A 27,243-nucleotide genomic window follows, 5' to 3' on the forward strand; every position below is an offset into this window, starting at 1 on the left:
TTCTCCAAACTGGGGAGATTTTCAAGTTGATTGGAAAATACTTGGGGATTGGAATTATTTTGCTAGTATTGTGTGGGAAAATGCTGGAAATTTGTCATCTTATCCGTAGTCTTATCCTTATCGATTTTTTTTGTCATACATTAATTAATATGGGCATTCAGAATCAGTAGTAGGTAATTCATTTAATATCTTGGGAGGATTCGATTTGGATTTTTTGGGAATTTGATTTTGCCATGGCAACCCTGCGTGTATTAATTCTCCCGATACCGGTAATTACGACAAAGATTACGCTGCGGCCAGAGGCGATATACACAGATGCCGTCGCGCCACCCATAAACTCCGAGGATATACGCCGCCGGTGGACAATGGACATACCTTCATCGCCGCCAATACTTTATGCTCTGTCTCATTGTCACCACGAGCAAATTAAATGGCATTTCTTAACCCTGGACTTCGGAGCTTGCGGGGTATTTTATGTACCTTGAAGACGATTGTCATGATCTCGTAATATTAGTAAGGAAAAGATAATTTTAAACATACCACCAAAACGCGTAAAATAATTGTACATCAACATAAAGCTAATAAACATTACAAAATGATTACAACACTCAAGTAATACATTATGGTAACGGTTGCATGAATGTTATGGTTAACGATATGTATTATTTATTATATTATCATTTTATCCATTACACATATTTTATTAATTATGGCCTCCTTGATTTACAGGTTACATACCCCAGTAAATAATAATTCAAAATGTAGAAAATTAAATTTACAACAAATTTAGTCCCTCTATCATTTTCGTAAAAAAATAAATAAAGGAGGTAAAGCTAAAAAAAGATTGGACCTTCAAACCAATATGGCGGCTAACTCACTCGTCGGGTTTGCTCAAGTTTTTGAATTTAAGCTATTTGTGACCTCCTCTAAACACTGGTAGAAAAAAAATTCTGACTATAATTAATTTCAGTTTCCCATACAAGGCTGAACTAACCCTACTGGGCTAACAGCCTATATTGCCTTATTATGTAGTAAGTGATAGTATTTAAATTCAAATATGTTACAAATAAACAAGTACATCCAATCACAAAAGTGGGTTTCGTGACGAATCAGCTGGAAAATCGTTAATAAAAACTTCAAATCAATCAGGAGGGAGGAGGATTTTTAATCTATGACTACTTATAATAAATATGAAATATCCCACCGCGGCGGCCGACCGTAACCAATCCCACATTTTATGTTACCATTATCGAAGGATTAGAAATCCGGAGACAATTATCGTTTGTGGGCATTTCAAGCGGTATCCTCTGTTATTACGAGCTCTATGATTGAAAAGTTTTACTTGTACCTTTTTTTCAATCGACTTGTACTTAACTACAAATCATGGTATAGGTATATGGATGTCCATGGATCTTCCGTCTTCAGCTATTATGATTATCGAACTCAAAATTTGTATAGACAAAATATTTTGATAATTGAATTTTACTACATTTTGTAATGCGAGATAATAAACTTGTACATATTTGTAACATCACTAAAATTTTTGATAATCTACATGTTGACGATAAGATAATGATGATAAGAACCCCATGATAAGAAGTAGGTAAGACAAAATTAACTATCTAATGATAAGAATCACTACCTTCTTACACTATCGTAAAGTTTACAAGTCATTATGTAAATACGCGAGATATGGGTGTAGTAATTTTTATCAGAATGAAGCGACTATTCATTCCCACGACGCGAAGGTCGGCTGCGCCTGCGCAACAGTTCATGGTCTCTGTTACACCTGTCATTAGTGTCAGGGGGCGTCAAAAAATTAGGTGAGACATTTTTGAGTTACTCTGTGACCTTTGTTTTTGGTCCTTGACTCCCTCTTTCCAAAGTAAGAAGATTGAGCATTGCCTTTCCTGAATGTAATCACTAATCACGTATTTAGGGATGGCCTCTAAACGATCCTTTATCTATAGTGACACTACATGCATCCGTTCTGCAGGACAATATAATAGACGGTTAGAACCTTCTTAAAATATTCAGCAAGATCAGAGTGGAAACACCTACTTTGAGCATGGTAATTGGAAGTATGTTGGTTTGTTAAATTTTCATTCCCACATTTATCACTCATTATTAAATTGAGAACTCAAACTCAAACTCAAAATTTTTATTCAGAGCAAATTTTTGCAAATAACCGGGCGAGAAGAACCGGCGTGAGAAACTCGCAGGGGGAACCGGCGTAAGAAACTCGCATTCATATTTAAAATGATTATTACTTAAATGAAATATTGAAGCTACAATATTTATTTTAATATATTCACGACATCTCACGTCGCCCGAGTGATTAGCACCTACAGACATATTGTCTAATGTGAGGGTAGAACAATGGGCGCCATTTTGATGTGTGACGTATTGCACAAGATGGCGCATCCGAAACTCCCGCGCATTCGCATAATTAAACATAATAGATGATATCTGCAATACACGCGCTGTTTGACCTGTGTGCAATACTAGAGGGATAATAATGTGTTCGTGATTCTAGAATTCCGAAGAAATGATTTCTTTACACAAATACGTAGTTAAATAAATAACAATTGTGTCAGAAGTCATATATGTGAAGATTAATGCAATATTATGCAACAATGTGTGGGAAAACAGTTAAAGTCGAAAGGAAAAAGTGTGAAACACAATATTATCAATATTCATAAAAAGTAAAAGCAAAAAAATACTTGATTTACTTATTAGGAATTACATAATAATCTAGATTACGGTAACATAATACCGCTGTAACTTATTATATTGAGAAAGTTATAGTCAAGGTTCCCTAGAACAAAATAAGACGAACAACATTTTTATCTGCGAAAAATCCCGAAAGTGGTAGCTAACAGACATAGAAAGGATTTCATACTCTGATTTGACGGTCCTAAAATATAGATTGTTCTATTTGTAGGACAATGTTACTCTTAAATTATATAACTATAATTAACCTATCAATATACAAAAAAATTGCTCAATAGGGTACCAGTTACCACTTTCAAGATTTTTAGCAGATAAAAATGTTGTTCGTCTTATCAAAATGAAGCTACTCACAAAAAATTAGCTTGATGTAATAAAAAAAAATCATAACAGCATTGGCCTTATTTGCCTATTTGACAAATATGACCAATACCAAATACACGTATCCGTTTTGTCGGTTTTTGACGCACATCAAAAGAGTCAAATAGGCAAGTAAACAAAATCAAACTGTAAAAGTTTGGTATTTGACGTCCATGTCCATGTATTTGCCTTTATTTGCTTGTTTGTGAATTCGTCAATAATTTTGCCGAATGCAACAAATAGCCAATAGCGAATACCGATGCCATGTGAAGTGCCACCATTATGAATTTTGCCGCTGACATTTGCGATGCGATGCGAGTTCGTGAGAGCCCTCATCCTCGATTTATCAATTCCCCCACATTTCTTCTCTGGTCCAAGGTCTGGTTGGTATACACCAAGTCTATAGATGAATTAGAGGTGTAAGTCGGCAAGTCGTTCACCTCACACCTAAACGGCGATCATACACCACTTACACCGCGTTCCATTACCCGCGGTCTTCCGGGGAATTATCCCGTACCCCGTGGGAGTGGGACGCCCGACAAAATGATTTGCGTGGAGTGTCCATAAGGGAAAACTTTCTGGGATAATTTTTTTAGGGATAAGGGCAATGACCACTGGCACCTCGTCGTCTCGTTATTTTTCTATCTATAGTGGGGGCTGACGCTGTCGACATATAGCGTCTCGTAAATTTTCCTGATAAAATCTCCTTTCCTGGCTGGGTCTTAGTCTTCATACATTTTATCAAAATCGCTTAAGCTGTTTAATTAAATGGGTAAAAGAAACTAATATGTAATAGATCTAAAGACAGACACACGTCAAATCGCATATTTTGTAAATGTAGTACATAGAGTTCATTAAAATTTAAAATTATCAAAAATGTCTACTGCAGACACCATACTCGTAATATGTACAAATTCGACAGCTACTACATAAATAAATTAAGGATTACACAACAGTACCGACCGGTCATCATCTCTACAGACAATAAAACCTGTCCACTAAACTCCTATGGTGTGGTGTCCGCTTTCTAATCCAGGATCTGTCGGCGGCTTTGTGCGCACGCGCCACGCACTCACGACTAACTTACACCGCAATTGATTTCTTCTTCCGCGTATAGTGGCGACGCGTCACTCTCGAAGAGAATATGCCGAAATCCTCATTTCAGAATGGTCATTCAACCAGAATGTTTCGCCACCCGAGTATGTGGAGGCCGAACGTTCCGACCGAATTGATCGCAGGCCGATTTGACTGAGTTCATACAGGGAATGCACAAAACGTGTCCGGTTTGGCCGTTAGTCAGATCTGATTCGATTGCCTTTCCCGTATATGGGGGTGGATCTTTACAAACCTCTAATATAGGTTTATCATGGGTTTATCCAGACTTCAAGAACCTAAAATATTTATTTATTTGAAGGAGTAACAAACATCAATATATCCATCCATTTAAAATACATTATGAATTTTTCGTTCTATTGAAAGCTTTTTCGTATCCTCCCAGAAAAATGCATACGTGGGAGAGCCATGCTTCGGCTCGAATGGGCCGACTCGACCGGAGAAATACCACGTTCTCACAGAAAGCCGGCGCGAAGCGCTTGCGCTGTGTTTCGCCGAGTGAGTGAGTTTACCGGAGACCCAATCTCCTACCCTATTCCTTTCCCTACCCTCCCCTATTCCCTTCCCTTCCCTCCCCTACAATTACCCTATTCTCTTTTAAAAGGCCGGCAACGCACTTGCAGCTCTTCTGATGCTGCGAGTGTCCATGGGTGACGGAAGTTGCTTTCCATCAGGTGACCCATTTGCTCGTTTGCCCCCTTATTTCATAAAAAAAAACTATTGCCGTGAAGTTTTTCTGATAAAACGTAGCCTCTGTTTATTATTATTAGTCCAGATCTAAACTCAAATGGAGTCGCAGACATAAACTAATACATATTCATCTGAAGTGTATCATCAGAAGTCAATGAAAGCTATATGAGTCATATATGTGCTGAGCGAATAGCTCACAAACGTGAAAATTAACACTTTCTCCTGTGCATTAATGAAAGTTTTCCTCGAACTCATTATGCATATTTCACTGTACAGTCATAGCTCCGACTATACTGTGCGAGAAGGGAGCAGTAAAAATGTAAAAAAATCCTCTTTTCTTTAAAAATAGCTTACCTATTATATCTGCAAACCTTCAAGAAGAGAGCGTATTCCCTCTTAAAAGGCCGACAACGCACCTGCAGCTCTTCTGATGTTGCGAGTGTCCATGGGCGACGGAAGTTGCTTTCCATCAGATGACCCGTTTGCTATATAAAAAAAAACCTAATTCCTAACCTCTGATTGTATTGATTGTAGCCTCTGATTTTTTTCGAGATTAAAAAAGAAAAAGTGGTCAAGGTGGGTTGGTTTCATCTTTATGGGTTAAACCAGGGGTTCTCAAACTTAGTTTGTCTACCGCCCACTGTGAGAAAAGAAATTTTTCGCGCCCCCTTTGTTTTTTTAAATTAAAGCCACAACGCTCCCTTTTTTCCGAGTCCCATACCGCCCTTTAGGCCTTCAGCCTCAGCGCCCACAGGGCAAGGCTGGGTTAAGCAGTTAAAGCGCGAAGAGGAACAGGCAGACAGACTTTTGCAGTAATATTATTATCACAAAGTACGTAAGTATGAATCAAAAGCCCTATGTAACAAATGTTATATAATTCATAAGTTACATTATATAAGAAACATAATATAAACTACACGATAGTAGCATTATAAATGTTTATAAACATACTTAACATAATATATGAGATATCTAATTTGTAATAAGCATATCGGACAGCCTTATTAATACGCCATTAGGTGACCAAAGTAATAAATTGATTTCTGTAATTTCCGGCCCAGATACAAAATTATTGGCAACACGATACTTTCATATTGCTTAAGTGCCGTAATATTAATAACGCAGCTGGAGGTTATAGTTTTTGGCAACATAATACTTCGATAAGTATACTATAAATTAGGAGTATTTATTGCCAAATAGAATCACAGATGAGTAAACGCCCGTGGCGTTTTGGACATTTATAAGCATTTACTTATTGACATTTGTTATGATTTATTGATTTCGTTGCGCCAAAATTCGTTAACGCGCGGGAACCGTACATTTTTCCTGGATAAAAGTATCCTATGTCCTTTCCCGGGATTCAAAGTATCTCCATACCAAGCTAAATTGGTTAACCGTTTTGGGCGTGAAGAGTTAACAGACAGGCAGATACATTTTCACATTTAACATTAAGTATAGAAGTATGGATATTGGATATGTACGTGTGAGTTTTGGGAAGTTATGGACATGAATGAGGATTTTGCCCACAATTTTACATTTTTTTAAATGAAATAAGGGGGCAAACGAGCAAACGGGTCACCTGATGGAAAGCAACTTCCGTCGCCCATGGACACTCGCAGCATCAGAAGAGCTGCATGTGCGTTGCCGGCCTTTTAAGAGGGAATAGGGTAATAGGGGAGGGTAGGGAAGGGAAGGGAAGGGAATAGTTGAGGGTAGGGAAGGGAATAGGGTAGGGGTTAGGGAATTGGGCCTCCGGTAAACTCACTCACTCGGCGAAACACAGCGCAAGCGCTGTTTCACGCCGGTTTTCTGTGAGAACGTGGTATTTATCCGGTCGAGCCGGCCCATTCGTGCCGAAGCATGGCTCTCCCACATATAAATATACATAGTGTCAGTTTCGTACACGGGTATAGTGAATGGACTCGGCGCCTGCGCACTCGTGTGTGTATCTGGCTATCTGCGATATCGGGCGGCTGTCGTGAGTGCCGATGTTCAGGCTTCACCGGACCAAATTGTGATATTATTGGGCTGGAGACTAGTCACTAATAATTTAAAATGAATGTTTGTGATTGGGGTAGTAGCTTGATTGCAGTTCAACGGGAACTTGTGTTATATTGAGTTATATAGATAAGATCCTTGCTTTCCTCAAAGCTACCCAAGAAAAGAAGAAAGAAAGAAAGAGAAGTTACTCAGTTCAAGATTTTACATCTCTATTATCTCGCGGTACGCTGCTCTTGCAAGTACCACTAAGCAACGGCTATGTTGTCATAGAAACGTAGATATCTAATAAATAAACAAACAAACAACATAGAATTAGTAGAATTATAAAAATAAAAGTCGCGAAGAGACGACACAAGAATTCCAAATGTGTGAAACGACACTTTCTATCGGCTGACCACTGCACCGGTCAATACAAACATCACCGTTAAAGGCCAAAGTTCAAATAACTTGGAGATTTCGGAAGGCGAAGCAACTCTTCTTTTTATAAAATTAGGCAAACGAGCAAAGGGGCCACCTGATGGAAAGCAAGAACCGTCGCCCATGGGCACTATTAAAACCAGAAGAATTGTTGAAGAACTACATCACTAATATCCCTCGGCAATCGTTTTATACGGCCTAACTCCTAAGCCCTACCTCCTCTTACAATAAGCTCCTACTGCAGTATTCTGGTTGATTTTCAGTTGCCTTACCTGTAACAAAAAAAAAATCTAAATAAGTATCGCACAACTTCTTACCATCGAATGCATCTGATAGACAGTCAATCGTTTGCATTTAGAATTTTCTTAGGATAACTATACTACAAACTTTCATAAGCAAAGTTCTCGTCGTCTTAGAGAGGAAGATAGCAGACCGTTTAGGAAAACTTAATATTTAAAAAGCATCATAATTATTATTCCGTCGTTTGCCTGATAGCCGCTAGGCCTTGGCGACACTCGTACCGTCGAATTTCTGTCGATCTTACATAACATCTCGAATGTACGTTTTATCTAGGGGGGATTATTGGAGGGCAATAAATAATAATAAAGCGGACAGCCTTGCGTGATGCACGCTACCGTGCGCGCGCGTCTCCACTCCACACAAGCTGAGAATAAATTAGCTTTTCTCCGGCTCTATGAGGAATCCCAGAGGTGCAGTACTTTTTTGGGATAAAAGGTATGAATGTTATGAAAATCTGTTCTGTAGTTTTTGCGTTACGTACATCATGTTTTCACTGTCGACAATGCCAAGAATAAATAAGCTCTTCGTACAGAATTCTGCGGGAACATTGCACTTTTTCGGGATAAAGCTTAAGCTTTTTATCAGAATCCGTTCATTGCTAGTTTTTGCGTTATATTTCGTCTCCATTGTCGACACTGCCTAAGAATAATTTAGATTTCGCTCTGACCGTTCTTTTCCGGGGTGAAATATGTGGTCAATGAAATAATTATACACTTTATAACCTACGAAACATATTTTTATAGAAATTTGGTATGACTGTAGCTCTCTGGAGCTTAGTGAATGTATCCCTTATTGTGGATAAATGTTTCTGACCTCGTCGCAAGAATTACTTAACGAATTTTTATGACGAACCTTAAGGCTCTGAGTTACCACATATTTCTATGATATTGAATGTACTGTCACTTCTTGGTGGAAATTCATCTTCAATGAAATAATTATACTATTTTAAATTATTTTATTTTAAGATGATGATTTTTTCGAAACCGGTCGTGTATTTAACAATTTTGTAATAATTATCTTAAAATAAAGTGGAATAAGTGCAAGGAAAGTGTATAATTATTCATTCGTAAGCTCCAGAGAGCTACAGTCATACCAAATTTCTTTAAAAACATATTTTGTAGGTTTGCGTCGGTCAGACACACACACATACATCCTAACAAACATTCACATTTACAATAGTAACGTCCCATAGCGAATCCAGCGACATAATTTTATATTCATACATGCATACTGAGCCTTCATGGTAAAAATTAAATTACACGATAAATCTATGCCTATGTGAATCATGGCTTCCAGTAACTTATACAGTGTTAGTCGTATTGTAAAATTGCAACTTAGTAATTGTAAAATTGCAACTTAGTGATAAAATTCCACTTAAAATAATTCATTTTAAATCATAATGTACCTAGGTCCGTAAAAAAAAGACCTTGTGATGAAGACACGACCTATACAAATAATATATCTAAAGCAAAAGTATTTTGGTCAGTTACCAGCGGGGCTATAATGGTCGCTTTGTAGAATCATGATATGAATCATAATATGATTCATTTTTCTAAAATCGCAAAATGCAACTCTTATTGCAATTCATTTCTGTATTTTTGTACTGATTTGACATTTGACAGTTTGACAGTTTTGACAATTCATTTGCTGAATTGATTGAGACTTGAGAGGAATTAATTAATGTGACCATTTTAGCCCCGCAGCTCAGGGCTCAAAGATGTATTGAGACGAATGTGTTTTTGAGATAAGTAAATATTTTCCTAAAAAATACAGTTATAGAATTCCATGCCACCTAGTAAGGCATAAATTCTTCATCTACACCCTATCAATAATAAAAACTATTTATTATTCGTAGTCTACACCTAAATCTGCTATGCATATATTTCTAGCCATGGCCTTTAAATCTCCTGGCCAAACACATCGTAATTATGATGCTAATGAGTCTGTCACCAGGCGTCGTGAGCGCGAACGGTGTGACGTGCGCGGTGTAACAATGGGCACAGGTCACGAGCCGGCTTTGTTTTCGCGATGTAAATCACTCCAAATGGACCAGCTCTCACGAACCGCTCCGAAAACATCACAATATCGCCGACGTATTACTTTGCAATGGAGTTATGTTACAGGTATATGGTATATATAGTCTGGTATGTATGGTAGGTATATGTGATAGCACTGCAAATAATATCTACAAGTTTATTCATTCATTTATTTGAAGCTCATAAATATAACAACTGTAGTTATTTGTTTCGATAATAGCAAAAGATTCTGTTTTCTATTTTTTCTTCTTTCCACCTTTTTTCGCACCTTTAACGCCTTTCTTGGCACCCTTCTTCTTTTTGTCGCCTTTCTTTACGACCAAAGATGGAGGAGGTAGCTCAGGTTCAGGGGGAGGGGTGGGAGGAAGTTTGCGATCAGGCCACTTTCTCTGAACGTATTCTGTCAAATTTTGTATGTTTATCGAAGTTGACCTGGCCGTTCTGGGCCCAGGGAAGGCGTTGCAGATCTCCTCAATCAGGTCCTTATCCAAGGGAACTCGCGCAGCTTCTAGCGCCGCTGTGAAATCTTTGGTGTCCATTATAGTTATATTCTGCTTTGCCAATTCGAGCACGAATAAGGCTACGTCAACCTTAGACTTCTTCTTACGCTGCGATAAGTATTCTGCTCTATTTAAAACCAGATCTCTCATGTCGGGGCCGGCAATGTCGTAGCCTTCGACAATAGTACCGTGAGTGACTCTCATATTAGAACGAAATTTGTATTTTTTTATTTCATTTAACCTTTTAAGAAATGCTCCGCTTATCCCCACGTTATCCATTAATAGGTTTTGTATCTTTACTTTTTTGAGCCTCATTTTTTGCAGCACAGCAAAAGCATCTTGAGGCGCCATGGGGTTATAGGATAAATCGAGCGTCACCAAATTCTTGGTTTTTCTAACACTTTGGATCAAATTAATTACGGCGTTATTAGCTAGCCTGTTATTGCTGAGGTCTAGTACTCGTAGATTAGAAGCGTTTAACGTCTTACCGAGGGCGGCTCCGATTTCTTCCCCATATAGAGAATTCCAAGATAAATTTAATTCTAATAACTCCTCGCTTTCTCCTAATCGAGTTAGCAAACTGACAGCGCCCTCAATAGGTTCATAGAGGCTATTCCACGAGAGATCGATATGAGAAAATTTATTACTAAACTCCAACGCTGAAGCTAATATGCCCGCAGATTTTCCACTTATGTTGTTGTAACTGAGGGAAATGCGCTCGACGTCGATGCCGCGTTCTACAACGTCAGCTAGATATTCAACACCACGGTCGCCCAGCGCGTTTCGGTTCAAATTGAGCGTCTTGAGGCCGCTATTTAATATCAAGCCGGAAAACAATCTCTTCGCTCCACTTGGACCTATTCTGCAGCCTGATAGATTAAGTTCCTTCAGAGTGTTATTGGTTGCGAGCATTTCTCCTAAATGGTAGCAAGCGTCGTCATTCAAAAAGTTGTCGGTTAAGTTGAGACTGCTCACCGTTTTATTGTGGATCAACGCCTCCGCCATCGCTCGGACCCCATAGGGATGAACGCAGTAGTAGCTCAAATTTATCGAGTCCGTGAGAAGGCCTCTATGAAAAGATGTAACTGGGCACTGACCCATTTCATTGCATACGTCCAAGTACTTTTGTTGGCCATCATCGGGGTATTTGACTGTCTCCTCAGGCTCCAGGAGAGCATCTTGAATACCAGGGTCCAGGACAGCTGGGTAGTTGAAGTAAGGATGGCGAAGTATTGAGCTCCTGGACATCGCTATGTACTTCGCACACACTTCTCCGCTTCCAGGATCATAGAGCCCCTGCCCGTAAAGTAATTTCTTCTTATTCTCCTGAGGAACCTCAATTTCCAGGGATGACCACTCGCTCATCGGAGGTTCCTCTGAACTCGTGTCCATCTGAGCTACAAATATTTCTTTAACGTTATTTGTATCTTGTGTGTTATTCGATATATCGTCCATGTTGTAATTTTAGGATTTAAACTAATAATAGAAATTTTAAAAAATCTTTAAAAAATTAAACCAGTGTTTAGGATTTTTATTGACTGAATGTCACAAGTCAAATTGTACAGTTGTCATGATACATATTTTTTTAATTGTAAAAATTAAACGCCTAAGTCAAGACCAAAATGATGAAATAGTTGTACTAAACAGAAACACTACACTGCGACCGAGACTACGACCATATTACATAATATATCATCTTTTAATTATTTTTTTATGAAAACCGAAGATCACCTTACAAATTAGTTTTACCCTGCATTCCTCAATAAATTAATTTCTAACCTAATCAACCATCAAACCAAGAAGCAATAAATAGAGAATTTGATGGGCAGGAATGGCCAGCCAGGTTTATAGTCCGCATTTTAATTACAATCGTCGATGGGCCGGTGGAAGGAATTGCGCGGCTAATGGCTGCTCACGACATACCCGATATTCCAATTATACTACAGGGGTTCCCAAACTTATTTTGTCTACTGCCCACTTTGTGAAAAAAATATGTTTTAGCACCTTTATTGTTTCAATTTAAAATGCATCCAGGTGAAATAAATCACCCCCCAAGCCTCTACACAACGCCCTCATTTTTCTGCGTCCACACCGCCCCCCTTGAGACCTTCAGCACCCACAAGGGGACGTTATCGCCCACTTTGGGAAAGGCTGCAATACTAGATGACGCCCGTAACTCCGTTGCGCCATAATTAGTATGTCGCGTAGGAACCGTACATTTTTCCGGGATGAATGAATGATTGAATACTTTATTGTGCACAATCACAGTTACAATAACAATATGCATAAAAATATAAAAAGACATAAAATGGCGAGAGCACACAAAGGCGGCCTTATTACTACATAGCAATTTCTTCCAGGCAACCTTTGAAAGAAAGAAAGATATATATATATATATATATATACCTCGCCGGGTTAGTTCCCGAACAGGTGGTAGGCACCGTAGTATCGACGTTCGGTAAAGTTTTTGTAAAAAAAATACTCCGAATAAAAATATTTTTGATTGATTGATTTTGATTGATTGATTGATATATATATATATATATATATATATATATATATATATATATATATATATATATATATATATATATATATATATATATATATATATTTAACATCAAGATTTAATTACTAATTAACTATTTCCTTGATTGCATAGTAACTGTTAAAGATTAAGGGCCACACGTACCACAACATCGACCACAACCACACCACGTGGTCGGGCGTATACTAAGAGCCCCCGCAGACTGTAGACTTTTAGTCGGCCGATAGTTTGATTGATAGCGAAGATGTATGAAGGTCACATTAATTGTATCGGCCGATAATAATGTACTGAAGCCCCAATTCGGTCAAACTATCGGCCGACTAAAAGTCTGTAGTCTGTGGGGGCTCTTAATTGTATTGAAAACGAATAGTGTGATGCCGAGGTCATAGGCTGACAGTGACAGCCTGGTATTGTCAAGTTACCATATATTATCTAAGACTTCAATACTTATGTTTTAAACTCTTTATTATTCCATGTTACGTACAAAATGCTGTTAATATTCCATAATCATGCATTTAATGTTTCTTGAAGATAGATTTTAGCCTGCCATCTTTTCCGTACGTCAACGGCATCTCCCTTCCCCCCGTCTCTCTCATCTCCCCCCGACCGGATGTGTTCTATACAATTGTATCACTAAAATCAATCTCCCGGAAATCAAAACATCTACCATTACATTTAACATCCTGTAATCACGAAATATTTATTGATACCGAGATAATCAAATATATTATTAAGGTCTAACGTAAATTATTACATAAACTAAACATAAAGCTTACACATAATATCTTAATTCAGTATTTCTTTCACCCAAAATATCCTGGATATCAGTGTGAAGTTTTGATTGCTAAGCAAGGTCTACTGTCTTTTTCTGGCATGCTAAAACGACACATGAGAGACAAAGGCAGCGGACCTTAAATAGTTATAGGCTCGGTAAAAAAAATTTAGGTAAGATAATAAAACGTCATGTGCGTTTGAACGACAGTGTAATAAAACGGTAAACTTAATTACACTGTAATGTGTTTTTAACTATGACCTTACATTTTCACAAGTTCAGGGCCAGAGTGCAGCCTTAGGCATATTTTAGATATTCTCAAGACTTTGATCATGATTACAGGGTACTTACATCTAGAGGCTTCATGTGAAGAGTTAATAAATAAATAAAGAGTATATTTTATGCACTTTTACCGTCTTAAACAAAGATTAATCCTTATTCATCTGTAGGCTAAGGGAGGAGGAATTCAGAATAAAATTCTAGATGTTCGAGAAAGTCACTTTAAATATTAACGAAAACCACACAAAATACACTTTTAGAAACTAAAATTATCCGCCGACATTATTCTCTTTTTTAACAATGAAAAAACAGTTGAGGCGTCGCTTAGCCATAGACAAAACATAACTTCCTTTTCCTGAGAAACATAGACATTAACCTTTTTTTTACATTTCTAAAATTGCAACCTTGCCAGTGCAGTACGGCGGCGGTCGCATCGCCAACATGATCAATATATTTAATGTTTTTTTTTAAGAACCTACTTTGTAAAATATAATAAAAATATGTTAAACGCTTATATTTTCGATGCACAAAGATTTAAATTTTCACCCTTTTTTATAAAAAGTTTAATAAGGTACGCACAGCTGGGTGCCGTTTTGTTCATTTCATTTAATGAGATTCTGCTTTAAATATTACTGGAAATGCCATGGTAATTATATGACTGTGGAGTAATTTGTACGAGCTATGCATCGATAAATGCACAGAACTTTTTTCATTCATGTATCACTCGATATTGCTGTCAATTTGTTGAAAATTGGTTTTCTCGTATTCAATCCAATAACAGAAATCTTATGATGCGGTATGAGCTTATAAAAATCCATACTGATATAGCAAATGCCTAGACGCCTTTCCGTCTATCTGTTGCTTCTTCAGGCTAAAACCGCTCAGCCGACTTTGATGAAATTTGGAATAGAGATACTTTAAGGCCTGGGAAAGGACATAGGGTATTTTATCCTGTTAAAACGTACGGTTTACTCACGATAAACTAATTGTGGCGCAACTGAATTGCAGGCGTCATCTAGTAAAATAATATAATGGGATACTTTCGCTATTAATATTTTCCTTCGCGTTACTTCTATCGCAAAAAGATAACATTTTGTTACTTTAGGCGATATTTTACTGCTAGTTACAAAGTAATCAACGTTAATCACAAATATTTAAACCGGAATTAATGTAGCCTCTGTTTATAGCTTGTCTGTAATCTAGAAATAGTGTTTGTCAGTGAAAGTGTTGCCTCGGGCAGCGGAAAAGAGTTTGATGTTGTATGACTTTGTATGAGGCAAATAAACATCCAAATGTCTACAGCAAGAAGTTTACACCCTAATGTAAACTTCTTGGTCTACAGGCACGATATTTAGAATTAGTAATCTAATATTCTATGCAGATTAGAAACCATTTATGTCAGGTGAAGTTAAAGATAGTTTGGGTTAAAAACCACTATGCAAAGGCCCGATTGGTCGAAATTCGACCTTAAATTTAATTATAAGTTTAAATGCTATTATTATTTTAATAAAATACAAAATATCGAATTTCTTCTTCTTTTTTTTTCATATTATGGCGCTCGGCTTTTTAACCATGGCCAGTGTCAAGTAAAATATGGCGGGAAAAATTTTTTTTCGTGAAAAGTTTACAAAATTTAAAGTCGTTTTTCCAGATGATCGTCAAGTCTAAAGTCAAGTAAAAGTCTAAAAAAATAGTCAGTAAAGTCAACGAGTCAAGTCAGTAGTTTTAGTAAAGTGGTAGACCCTTTACTAAAACTTTCGATGGAGTTTTGGAGGGAACACAAAATGGCACGTTTCTTGAAGTTGTATCACTTGCCCACACTTGTGCACGACATCGAATATTTAATGGTTAATATTCTACCAACATTACACATTAAAAACCGAAATAACACAATTTTAGGAAAATAATACAAAAACACAACGTCACTATTCGTATTCCCAGCAAAAAACCTTCTTCTTCTTTTTGCTCCCCGTTTAAAGTATTGACTATTTCAGATTCAATAAAAAAAAACAAAACAACAATCCATTCCTAATTTGACAATTAGTGACAACAGACTTCAACCATAAATAAAAGACTATAATTTTCAGTATTCGTGTGTATACAAAATAAATATAAAATATATTTTTATTCAAAATGGGTACCATGATACACTTTTTGAAAGTCGAACGAAGAAACTACGTTGCCTACCACCGGTTCTGGAACTACTATAGGCTTGTCATTCAAAATATCGTAGTGTGCACATTGTAGTGTGTGTAATGTTTTATTTATTAAAATAAGATAAGATAACATCATAATTATTTTAAAACAATATTGGCTCGATGAACTCCTCCATATAAACGAAAACTGTGCTAAATTGCATGCACCTACGTTTCCGCATTTTTCGTCAAAAGGGGTCCAAAGTTTTTTGCTCACGTATTAATAATTTATAGATACCGGATTTTCGAATATCTGGATGCCTACGACAACAATTATTCCGAGTAATGGAGTTCCTACTGTATTTTGTTCCAGTCCCAGTCTTTATTGAAGTTAAGTGTTTACTGCTGTCTGCCCCGCTATCAAACTGTCAGTCTCTATCCCCTATGCAATTTTCCTAACAATTCGCTATTACTGGCGTGATCTATTAGTAATATAATATAATGTTATTCTATTCATGTCTCGTCAACAGAAATAATTTTAAAAACGTCCTTAGCCTAGAATCAGTCGACGTTCCTTTAAATTTTGAAATTAAAAATTTCATGGCCTCGGGCCACAGGAGTCCCCTGCCGAATTGAGTCAACCTAAAACCTTCAGATTTTCGTCTGTTTTGATAAAGCTTCCTGTAGATGAGCATTTGCCTGCGGCTTCGCTCGCGTTAAGAACTATTATTATTAATTACCTATAAAAGTCTCAGCCCGATCGGTTTCAAATTGACAAAGTTTAATACAAACTTTCATCCCCTATTTTATCCCCTTGGGGGTAGAATTATAAAAATCCTTTCTTAGCGGATGCCTACGCCATAACATCTACCTTGCAAAATTTCAGCCCGATCCGTCCAGTGGTTTGGGCTGTGCGTTGATAGATCACTATGTCAGTCAGCCAGTCACCTTTCAGTTATATAATATACTAGCTGACCCGGAAAACGTTGTTTTGCCATATAAATAATTTTTAATAATGTGAACAACCCTTATTACTTAGGGGTATGAAAAATAGATGTTGGCCGATTCTCAGACCTACTCAATATGCTCACAAAATTTCATGAGAATCGGTCAAGCCGTTTCGGAGGAGTACGAGAACGAACATTGTGACACGAGAATTTTATATTTAAGATTAAGATTCATTCTCCGACGCCACGCCGCCCGCTAGGGCCAGAATATCTGTGTCAGTAAAATCGGTAATTGAAAGCCTAGAAATGGTTGCTATTTCAACACTTCGATAAAATACACACTCTAATCGAACTAGGGCTTGGCGAAATCGCCTAATTAACAGAATTTGTCTACATTGTTAGGGCTAATCTGGGTCTTATCTGGTGGTTCTAGGGCACGACCTGAAAGCATTCAGGTGTACTCCAACAACTGTTATTGACTTATGTTCGTGTTTACACTCTATTGTTTTGTGATTAATTATAGCCGGCTAATGCGAGAATACGGTAAGCGGGGATTTTAGTAACATAGCAGTAATTGTACTGCTACGAATTTCCGCGCACGGCCCAACGGAGTCGCGGATGCCATCGGGTACTGACCATAAAGTTAATATACCTAGCGGAATAGAGCAACAATCTCGAGCTGTCAAACGAAACGCGTAGGGGATAAAAAGCGTCCTATGTCCTTTCCGGGGTCTCAAGTATCTACATCAGTTCAGCGGTTTAGACGTCAAGAGTAACAGACAGACATCAGACACATTATTTCGCGTTTATAATATTAGTAAGTATAGATTTTCACAGTTTGCATACAGTATTCATCTATTTTCGATAGGCAAATGAAGGTAATTCGGTCGGGTTATGTAGAGCAAAGCTGAATGCCGAAAGATCACACCTACGCTACGACCTAACATTGACTATGACCATGACCTGACCCAATAACTTAAGTCATTTTCGTAATATCCAGCGCCTGCACGAAATGTAAGAAGCCGGGTTAGCCGGATCGTTTTAGCCGAACACGCTCCGGCTTTTCTGGCCGCGTCGCAACCCCACCTTTACAGTCACAGCCCTTATCAATCTGAACTAAATGTAACAAATTCTATAATTGAATATCAGCTGCCTGTCCGGTGAGGTCAACGTACCATTACATTATCTTCTAACTAAATCTTTCGCTTATCAGTTTTCGACCTTATCGCTATTGTAATAAGGACGATAAGGGTCAGTTTATACGACGAGGCGATGCGTTTCTCATTTTTTTTTAAAAAGCCATTCCTAATTGCAATAGGCAGCCCAAAGCGAGTCTGTCAATTCAATGTGTATCTTCTTATGTACATAATAACATTCAGTTTTGTAAAGCCCAGTTTAAATTGCATCGCATTGCATAATACCGTCCCGTACCCGGTACCTAGTAGTCTACTTGGTACTCTACTCGACTACTAGTAGTAGAGTAGAATGACGAGACTGCCCTCGGCCGAGCACATCCTTACCGAGTGCCTACCCGGGAGCAATGTGTCGCCACTCTCGGTAGGTGTGATAAGGCCCTAAGTCAGCCGCAGATGTTTGATCGAGTGAAATGGAAAGCCATTATTTTCGAGATAAACTGTATTTGGTTGGAAAGTTGTGATGGTTTGATGCGGTTTGCATTGTCGATCGAGATCGGTCGATACTCTATCGAAGAGCCTATCAATGTAAATACGAAAGTTGGTTACTAACAAGACGTCCGATCCCAGACTAATATTACTAACCAAACGACCCGGTGAACTACACTTCCCTCTTAATATAAACCCTGGACCCTGGACTTCCATGAATATTTCAATACAATTCGTCAAATCCGTTCAGTTGTTTTGGCAAAACCTTACAAAAATTTCGAAAATCGCTTCACAAACGGCGGAGTAATCATTGAACATACAAAAAAAATCCACAGCCGAACATAATATAACCTCCTCGTTTTTTGTAAGTCGGTTAAAAAGATAACCGATACTATGATTCATATATCCAACTTTGGATTCGAAGCAATTTGGGAAATAGCTTTACAAAATATGGAGGATCCAAAAGACCTTTTTTTACAAGTTTTTTCTCAGCTCAGCATATATCTTATTAGATCAGTGCTGATTTCAGTACTTCTTACTTCATAATCATACCTTTATCACACGATCATCATCACGAGGCTCAACATCCATCTCAGTTATTAACACTATACTAATACTAATTGTTCACTCGCTCGTGCGTACACTGTACAGCTGCGTACGCGCAATAACCGCGCCGTAAAAGGTATCGGTGTACGCTCATGAATAAAATACCACGCCAAAATCAAAATGGCGACAACGCTCTAATCTGTATACAGCGTGATTTTTTTTCAGCGACTGGTGAAACAAATTGTGTACACGTTTGTTGCTGTTCGCGCAGAAATTAGATTTTTAACGAGTCGTAACTCGCACGTCATGATAAAATTATTTTACGTTCTTTAGAGGGACTCAAAGTATCTCAAGACGAACTCAGCTCAATGGACTAGGCGGTTTAATCGTGATTACTAAAGCAGTTAGAGACAGAGGCACATGCAAAAGTGAGCGTGTGTGTGTAGATGCAAAGTATTCTTAGGTATATAAGCTTACCGCGTATCGCTAAACACGTATCTAATAAGCTTAAACTTTGATTTTTATACCTACTTACATAATAATATTATTAATATTACCAATTATTTTATTGCAAAGTTTCATTTTTACAGATTTTAGTAAGTGAGTTTTAAGTGACATTTAGTCTATTATAACAGCAGCCTGTACATGATCATATTATTATAAGGCCACGACACAATTTTTTTTTTTCGTGCGTAAGCGCCGGTTTCTTGTTACGTTTAGGCACGTGATACTGGTACAGATAAATTCTGCAAAAACTGAAGAAGTTCGTTCTGAGCTGCGAAGCATGAGAGTTGGGCCCCTAGTATCCTACATAAGAAAGTGATTAAGTTGTTATTACTATTTAAATGTAGTATGTAAGTATATTTAAAACCTTAGGAAATCAAAGCGGTCGTACACACAATTTCGTTTTAACAGAAAATTATACCTATTATATTATCAATACCTATTATATCAAAACTCTGATATTTTTATCTAAATTTTTATCATACTAGCTTCTATAAAAGTTAAGTACAACTAAGTGACCCCGTGCTAGAATTTTTACAAGTTGTGTTGTAGCCTTTATAAATAGTTTTTCTTATTGGCATTAGCTTTTATGGATAGCCAGATTCCAGTTTGTGATACAAGGCGGTTTAAAAAGTGTGTGTTTGTGAAGGAATTGTACCTACATTTACCTTTCATTAACAACAACGAAAGTGTCAGCAACTAAGGCTGGTATTTTTTTAAATAGATGCGACCCGGTCTCAAGACGCGGTTCGGCTCTGTGATTGGACCAAATTTTGACAGCCAACCAATCACAGAGGTGAACCGTGTCTTGAGACCGAGATTCATCTTGAGTACTGACTATTTATACCAGCCTAAGTAACTTTATAACATCGATCAGCAGGACTATTACTTATGCTCAGCTTTGCAACAGGCGTTTCACAGCAGATACTGTGTGTTTGCTATTGCATTGCTGTCGCAAGATGCTATACGTAATAGCCGCAGGGGTTCAATCGGCCTCCTTGTATATATGGGGCCTTTAGTATAGAATTAAATGAATCAACAACGTTAATGGGGTTTCATGATCAAATTAGGGGGGTGTCTGAGGTCTGTGACGAAATTTCTTATTAATAACATTGAACGAATGTTAAAGTGACCTTGTTTTATCTATTATTATATATCAACGGCCTGTAATTTTTCTGTCTACTACCTTAGCATTATAGAGTCATGGACGAATGTATTATTTGTAAAGAATTATCTGTGTAATTGTTTTAATTGCATTGAATCAATACAAGACCAAATGGTGCCGGTTCCGAGTATGGTTTTGTTGTTTTTGTTATAAACAAATTTTGCCTTGATTTTATGAGTTTGGGTGCAGGTGTGCATAATTTGAATCTAGATTATAAAGGTCAGGTCAAAATCCTTTGTACAACAATATTCTGTTGAGTTGAACGATAATAACATGTTCTAAAATACTCAAAGCCCGATGCACGTTGTATCACTTCCCTTCTAACAAATTTTCTTAACGTATTAACTATCCCTAGACTTCCAGGAACATAACAAGACTAAAATTAGCCAAATCGGTTCGGCCGTACTCTTAGCTCTTAATAAAATTTGGTACGCAGGCACAGGAAAGAACATAGGATTGTTATCTCGGAAAGAAGTACGCTAAAGAGTCTATTTCATAAACGATCAAGTTTAACAGGTGTAGGTGGCACAAAACCCAATTTTGCAAACAAAATCAACTGATTTCTTTACGGCTACGGTATCCATATTAGACATTTAGAAGCTGATACGAAAATTAGCCAACTCGAAACTACTAATAGCAGAGCGCATCGACCTGCCGAGACAAAACAATTGACAGACTGACGTAACCTCAAAGGTCGGGGGTTTCGTCAGAATAATGAGCTTTTGCTTAACCAATAATCAAATACTCAAGGTCCAGAATTATACGTATTAGTGACAGTAATGTACTATTAACTACGTGCTCATTGTTGCCATTGAGCAGACGTGACAAATGCGACAGGTTTAATACAGAATTAGTACATCGTATACGCTTCTACTATTACTAATGGTATTTCTTTAATTGGCCACCTGGCAAAACCACGTAAAGGAAAATATAGGTAGTTTGAAATTAAAACTAAGCGTTTGATCGATGCCTAAAGTGACTCTACCATTGAGGTAGAGTCACTTACACTGAGGCGGACGTTAGTTATAAGGCGTCTTTCGTACTGTCTCTTAGGTTTTTTGGCAAAGTTTTTGATTCACACGTGCTTTTGATAGGATAAATGCTAAAGTTAAAACATAAACCAATCAACGACGCTATTGACTAGATAAACTTCAACACCTCATAAACTAGGCATAAATCAAGCTAAGTCAGCTCTCGAACTCTACCAAACTTGAGGTAGGTATATAATGCAGAAATGTTAAGCTCCAAGTAACCTTTAAGTCAATGATAAGTCAATCGTTCGGAAAATGTTATTTGCACGGCGCGTTCTCGTCTAATTACCTGATGCCGCTGATCCACGACGGAACTATCATCATCAGCTGATGAGGAAAATGTCTTGATGACTCTTTTTTTGGCGCAACAACATCAGTAGCATCAACAAAACTCTAGCGCAACATGAAAATACGGAACACCGATCATCGTCAGCTGATGAGGAAAACAGAATACTGCTTGATGACCTATAACTTGGCAGCAACATCCAACAGCATCAACAAAATCCTCAAAATCGCCGAAGATCGTCGTAGGTCTAGTTAAAAAGAAGGGGTTGCTCCAGAAATGCGGGCTGAAGTCAAGGAAACAAGCAATTTTTTTTCGCTGTGCGGAAAAAGTGGGAGTTATTAGTTTCTCCCCTACGCAAAGCTTTAGCGAAATTTGATCAGGCCATTTAGACGAAACTTTGTCGTTTTCGCTTCGTTATAGAATCGCCATCGCCATCATCGCCACAAATTGACATAAGACGAGTCGAACGTGAACGTCATATTAACGAACGCTTATGTCAATTCCATACATTTTTATCGGCGATTCTATAACGAAGCGAAAACGAAAAGATTTTGGCTCACCCCCCAGGTGTGGCCAGAAAGTTAACATTTTTATACTGATTTTGATCGCTCATGTCTGTGTTCAAAGCTTTCAATACATTTTATGCAATCATATAATTTATTTGCATATGAACTGCTTAGTCTTCAAGAACATCTGACCGTTCTGTCGTCGTCGCCGTCTGTTCTTATAGTCGACTATTCTGATTTATGTTATTCGACGTTACCTGATGACGCCCTGATGCACCTGATGTATAATGATGGGTGATGAACCCATCAACTCGTGCAATCAATAACTTTCCATAGAAAACATCACTTTCGCGGTGAAATTGCCCGCATTATATGCGACAGGGTCATAATATTAGGACCTTGGAATAGCTGTGCAAATTACTACAACTCTGCTGTTTGAGTCACATTAATAAAGTGGAAATTATATTAAAAGACACTCTTGCTTCCTTAAATTTTTCCAGACAGCATTTTGCCAATGTTAAACGATCGGGATGGGGGATGTAGGATTCGTCACTGGCCGACCTGATTCCCGTGTCTCTGTTTGATCCCGATCAGATAGATCTCACAATCTAAACACACCATGCCGAAGTTCCGCGGCTAAGTTCGTTATGATTCCGCTTGAAATGTATTTTAAATTACCGATGACATACCATGCCGAAACCTCGGCACGGTGTGTTTAGACTGAGGTTTAGACACTAAGATGAAATTCGCAAAGTAGTGCTGCATTGTGTTATATTTCGTGGTTCAATGATTTACCTAAGTTATCCTCTTAAACTACACTTAATAAATAAAGTGTAAAACCAGCACACTAACTGGTCATGTACATCGTGTAAATGTGCACGAACTGCTGTTATCATTTTGTACAAAACGGTACAACATTTTCAAGGTTCATTATTTCTATTGATATTTCAATTATTTTCAAATACGATGGAAGTTAATTAAAAAATACACTTGACAATCAAATATTTGAACAATCCATAGCACTTGTTATGTAGAACAAGGTGAAAACGTTAATTATATTTACTCTCACTCCTATAGGTCGTATTACGGGGGCATAGAGTTCATATCCCTAAAGCTATTGGCGCCGATCGAGCGTGGGACAATGTCTGAGGTTAGAATCGATTTCTCGCAATTCATTAAAGCGATGCTCCATAATATCGATATTAGATCTCCGACTATTTGCTCGTTACCAGAGCAAACACCTATCATTATATTTAAAGTGTTTCATATGCTGTTCATAATAGAAATTACGCGTAGTTTTTTACTTCACTTTATCTGGATGATTTGGAGATTATCATTTTCTATGGGAATTTCATAAGTATTAAGCTTCTGCGTTCTTATTAGCTCTACATTCAATGTTTTCTGCTAATCTTTTATTCTGGAGATCTGCTATTGAAGTCGCCGCCGGATTATATCTTCAATCGGAGATGTGAGGTCCATTTAATTCGGTAATTCAGCTGATAATCAACGTCCTCCTCGATCAACGGAGACCGTTAAAAAAACAATTCGGCATTCGAATACAAATATAAGTGCCGATTCAAAATCGCCGAGCCCCGATTAAAATCAAACGGATTCCGATTTGAATACTCGATTGCTTTTCAATGGTTGCAGGAGAATTTATGATTTCTTTAATAAAGCCGATGAAGGGCTTATGAGAGGTTCGCGAGCGATCGCAGCTGCGTATCGGATGAGGAATCGCCCGTAATAACAGCGTACGAGCGCACAGAAAAAACAAACTCATAATCCATCTACATGTTCCATCTTGCAGAAGATGCTGTCCAATTTCCAGGTAGAAGCGCGAAAGACACCCCGGGCTGTTTAAGACGTAACCTGGACCGAGAAAAAAGCGTGTAGCTGGTGTATAAGTCGGTTATTAAATTAAAGGGTCCCAAATTGAGGGCGATTAGTGATGTGCATTAGAGTATGAAGATTTATCGGGAACTTTTTACCGTCTGCTCGTATCTCGTATCATTAAATTGATTCCTTTAGTCACGCCAACGTTTTACTTTATCTTAACATAAAATCTGAAGATGTTTTTGGTCAAATTGGGGTGGAGATCGAGATTACGGAAGATTATAAAACAGATACCGGTAACAAATTTTCTCTGACGGACTTATAAACTATCAATAAATTAGATGTGAAATGATATAAATACTTATAAAGAGAATTTCATGACCCACGAACCCATTACCGGGGCGTCATTAGCAAATGAGACGCGCCGTAAAACTGGCTCGCAGTTAACTGCGCACGCGCAGTCTACCGCGAGACTTAACTGGATTATAAAGTGCAAATGATTCGCGCTATTGACAGCGCGAATAGGATGGTTAATTGAAAAACCGACACGGAACGGTATACTTTACGATTCTAATAGGATTCTTCGAGTTGTAGCTAGCGCCTAGAAAATTAAGCTGTTTAGGGATGAGTTGTGTCGAAGCCGGCGTGGGTATCCGAGAGGATATTAAATTCGAATTAGCATCGCATAAAGACAGAAACGATTTGGTTAAACTTTGGCTATAAATTAAAAGAGAAAGTGGACCTTCCCAAAATGGATGTGCTAGGAAAGTTCACAATACCTCCTAGATCGTGCGTCGACTTCCTCGAGCCATTGTGCTGATTCAGGTGCATTTTGTCATTTATGGACGCTTTGACTAATTGGGCACATAAATAAACTTCCAGCCGTAGCAGAGATCTCCAGGTTCAAACGACTCAAAATTGCACAACTCGGCTCCTTCGAGAATGTCTTTTTCGGATCAAATTCCATCGAAATTCGCTCGCGTTAGTGTCAAATGCGGGTCAGGCACGACCAGCACTCACGTCGCCCACCCGAGAGCCATTCGAGCGATCCGGAGTCATCGATTATCGCAAATTGTGCGGATAATTGATATAATTGGCGACAACTGAACACTGACACATCAGCGCCTACGCTATTTATAGCAGGACTGTTTACTTTGTGAGGCATCTCTTTTGGGACTTTTTGTTAATTTCTCTCGTTGGAATATAGGATCTGAAGCATGTATCTTTTTTATTTCAATGTCATTACATTATCGTTTTAATAACTTATCATCGATACAATTTTCTGGCTATTCAAAGCAAGAATAGCGTTGTATTCCAACTCGTTTCGACTTAAACTGGCTAGAGAGCAATTTACATTCTCTCGAATCGGTTAAAGGTCAGAAGTCACATAATCTCTTAATTCCATACAAAATGCAGCAATTTCGATAAAGATATTGATGATAGTTGGGGACTCGAGATTATCTCTGTGATCCCATAACAGCGAAGGTCGACGATGACACCCACATTCATGTTTATTTATATTGCCATAACATTCCTGGAGTTCATTGACTTTTCGGTAATTTCAGGGCTTGGAGCAATTACGGGCGAATACTTGAGTCTTTGTTTGTTTTGACGACGGTGATAGATGACTCCAGGTACATGCTAATCATGTAAAGCTCAGAACAGGTAACAAAGATGTAAAGTAACAGTGTGCTGCACAACATAATCATCGTCGTCTCTACCTAGGTACTACAAAATAAACATTATGATTTCTTATTAGGCTTAATAAGCATAGTCAATTGCGCTTGTGTATTTAGGTTGGAAAATAATATAGTTCAAGACGTGCGCACATGCGTAAAACTTATGTTTGTGTTTGATTTCAAGGACACGACCCTCTGCCTGTGGCTGGACTCTGCCTACGGTATATTTGAATATTTTGTAGGTACTGGTTGCGGACATCTATTGGCGAATAATAATACTATTTTGTTAGCAACTAATTGTTTTAACGACCAGCAGATGGCGTTATTAAGTAACACGAAGTCAATGAGTGTTTGCTGTACCGAGCTCGTGTCTGTGTAAGCTCGGTCATCCAGGTACTTTAATATGAATTGCGATACATTGCAATAAAAATACTTGGGTAGTGTTATTATGTTGTTTAGTTGCTGTATTTATTAAATCATCTTCGACGGGTTGACCGCTAACTATAGGACAAGTTACGAAATGCTGGGTGTATGATTAAAAGGCTTTTGCGCCGCCCACCAGTGTGGAGGCTTTGTTTCCACAAATTAATTTATGAGCCGTGAACGAATCGCCACTTTCACTAGTTCCCGCTATCTACAAAACACACAATGTGAGTGGTATGACTGGAGGCGCTATCCTCGAACCTTAATAGGTTAAAAAAATTTAGATGCGTCATCTGTCTAACTTCTAATGCCTAATGGCATTAGAAGTTAGACAGATGACGCATCTAAATTTTTTTTAATGAAATAAGGGGGCAAACGAGCAAATGGGTCACCTGATGGAAAGCAACTTCCGTTGCCCATGGACACTCGCAGCATCAGAAGAGCTGCAGGTGCGTTGCCGGCCTTTTAAGAGGGAATAGGGTAATAGGGGAGGGTAGGGATGGAAAGGGAAGGGAATAGGGAAGGGTAGGGAAGGGAATAGGGACGGGGATTGGGCCTCCGGTAAACTCACTTACTCGGCGAAACACACCGCAAGCGCTGATTCACGCCGGTTTTCTGTGAGAACGTGGTATTTCTCCGGTCGAGCCGGCCCATTTGTGCCGAAGCATGGCTCTCCCACGTATAAAATTTGGTTGGTTTATGTCAAGTCAATGAAAATGATTCCAGCTGAAGTTTAGTTAGCCGGAAGAATTTACGATATGATTTAGAACAATCACCTCTAATGATGAAATAAACGATAATTCGATTTAGATGCAGTTTA

At 38.1% G+C, this 27,243-nt stretch overlaps 2 protein-coding genes across 4 annotated transcripts in view; both read right to left on the bottom strand.

The window, feature by feature from the left end:
• The window catches only part of LOC121731569 (protein outspread), a 256,640-nt gene that overhangs the window by 72,992 nt on the left and 156,405 nt on the right, over positions 1 to 27,243 (bottom strand). The gene's annotated exons all lie outside the window — the stretch shown is intronic.
• LOC121731573 (protein NLRC3-like) lies at positions 9,883 to 11,648 on the bottom strand. The gene has a single exon (XM_042121060.1). The coding sequence runs from the start codon at positions 11,600 to 11,602 to the stop codon at positions 9,884 to 9,886; it is 1,719 nt and encodes a 572-aa protein (XP_041976994.1). The 5' UTR covers positions 11,603 to 11,648; the 3' UTR covers position 9,883.

Source organism: Aricia agestis, chromosome 11, assembly GCF_905147365.1.
Source record: "Aricia agestis chromosome 11, ilAriAges1.1, whole genome shotgun sequence".
NCBI classification, from domain to species: Eukaryota; Metazoa; Arthropoda; class Insecta; order Lepidoptera; family Lycaenidae; genus Aricia; species Aricia agestis.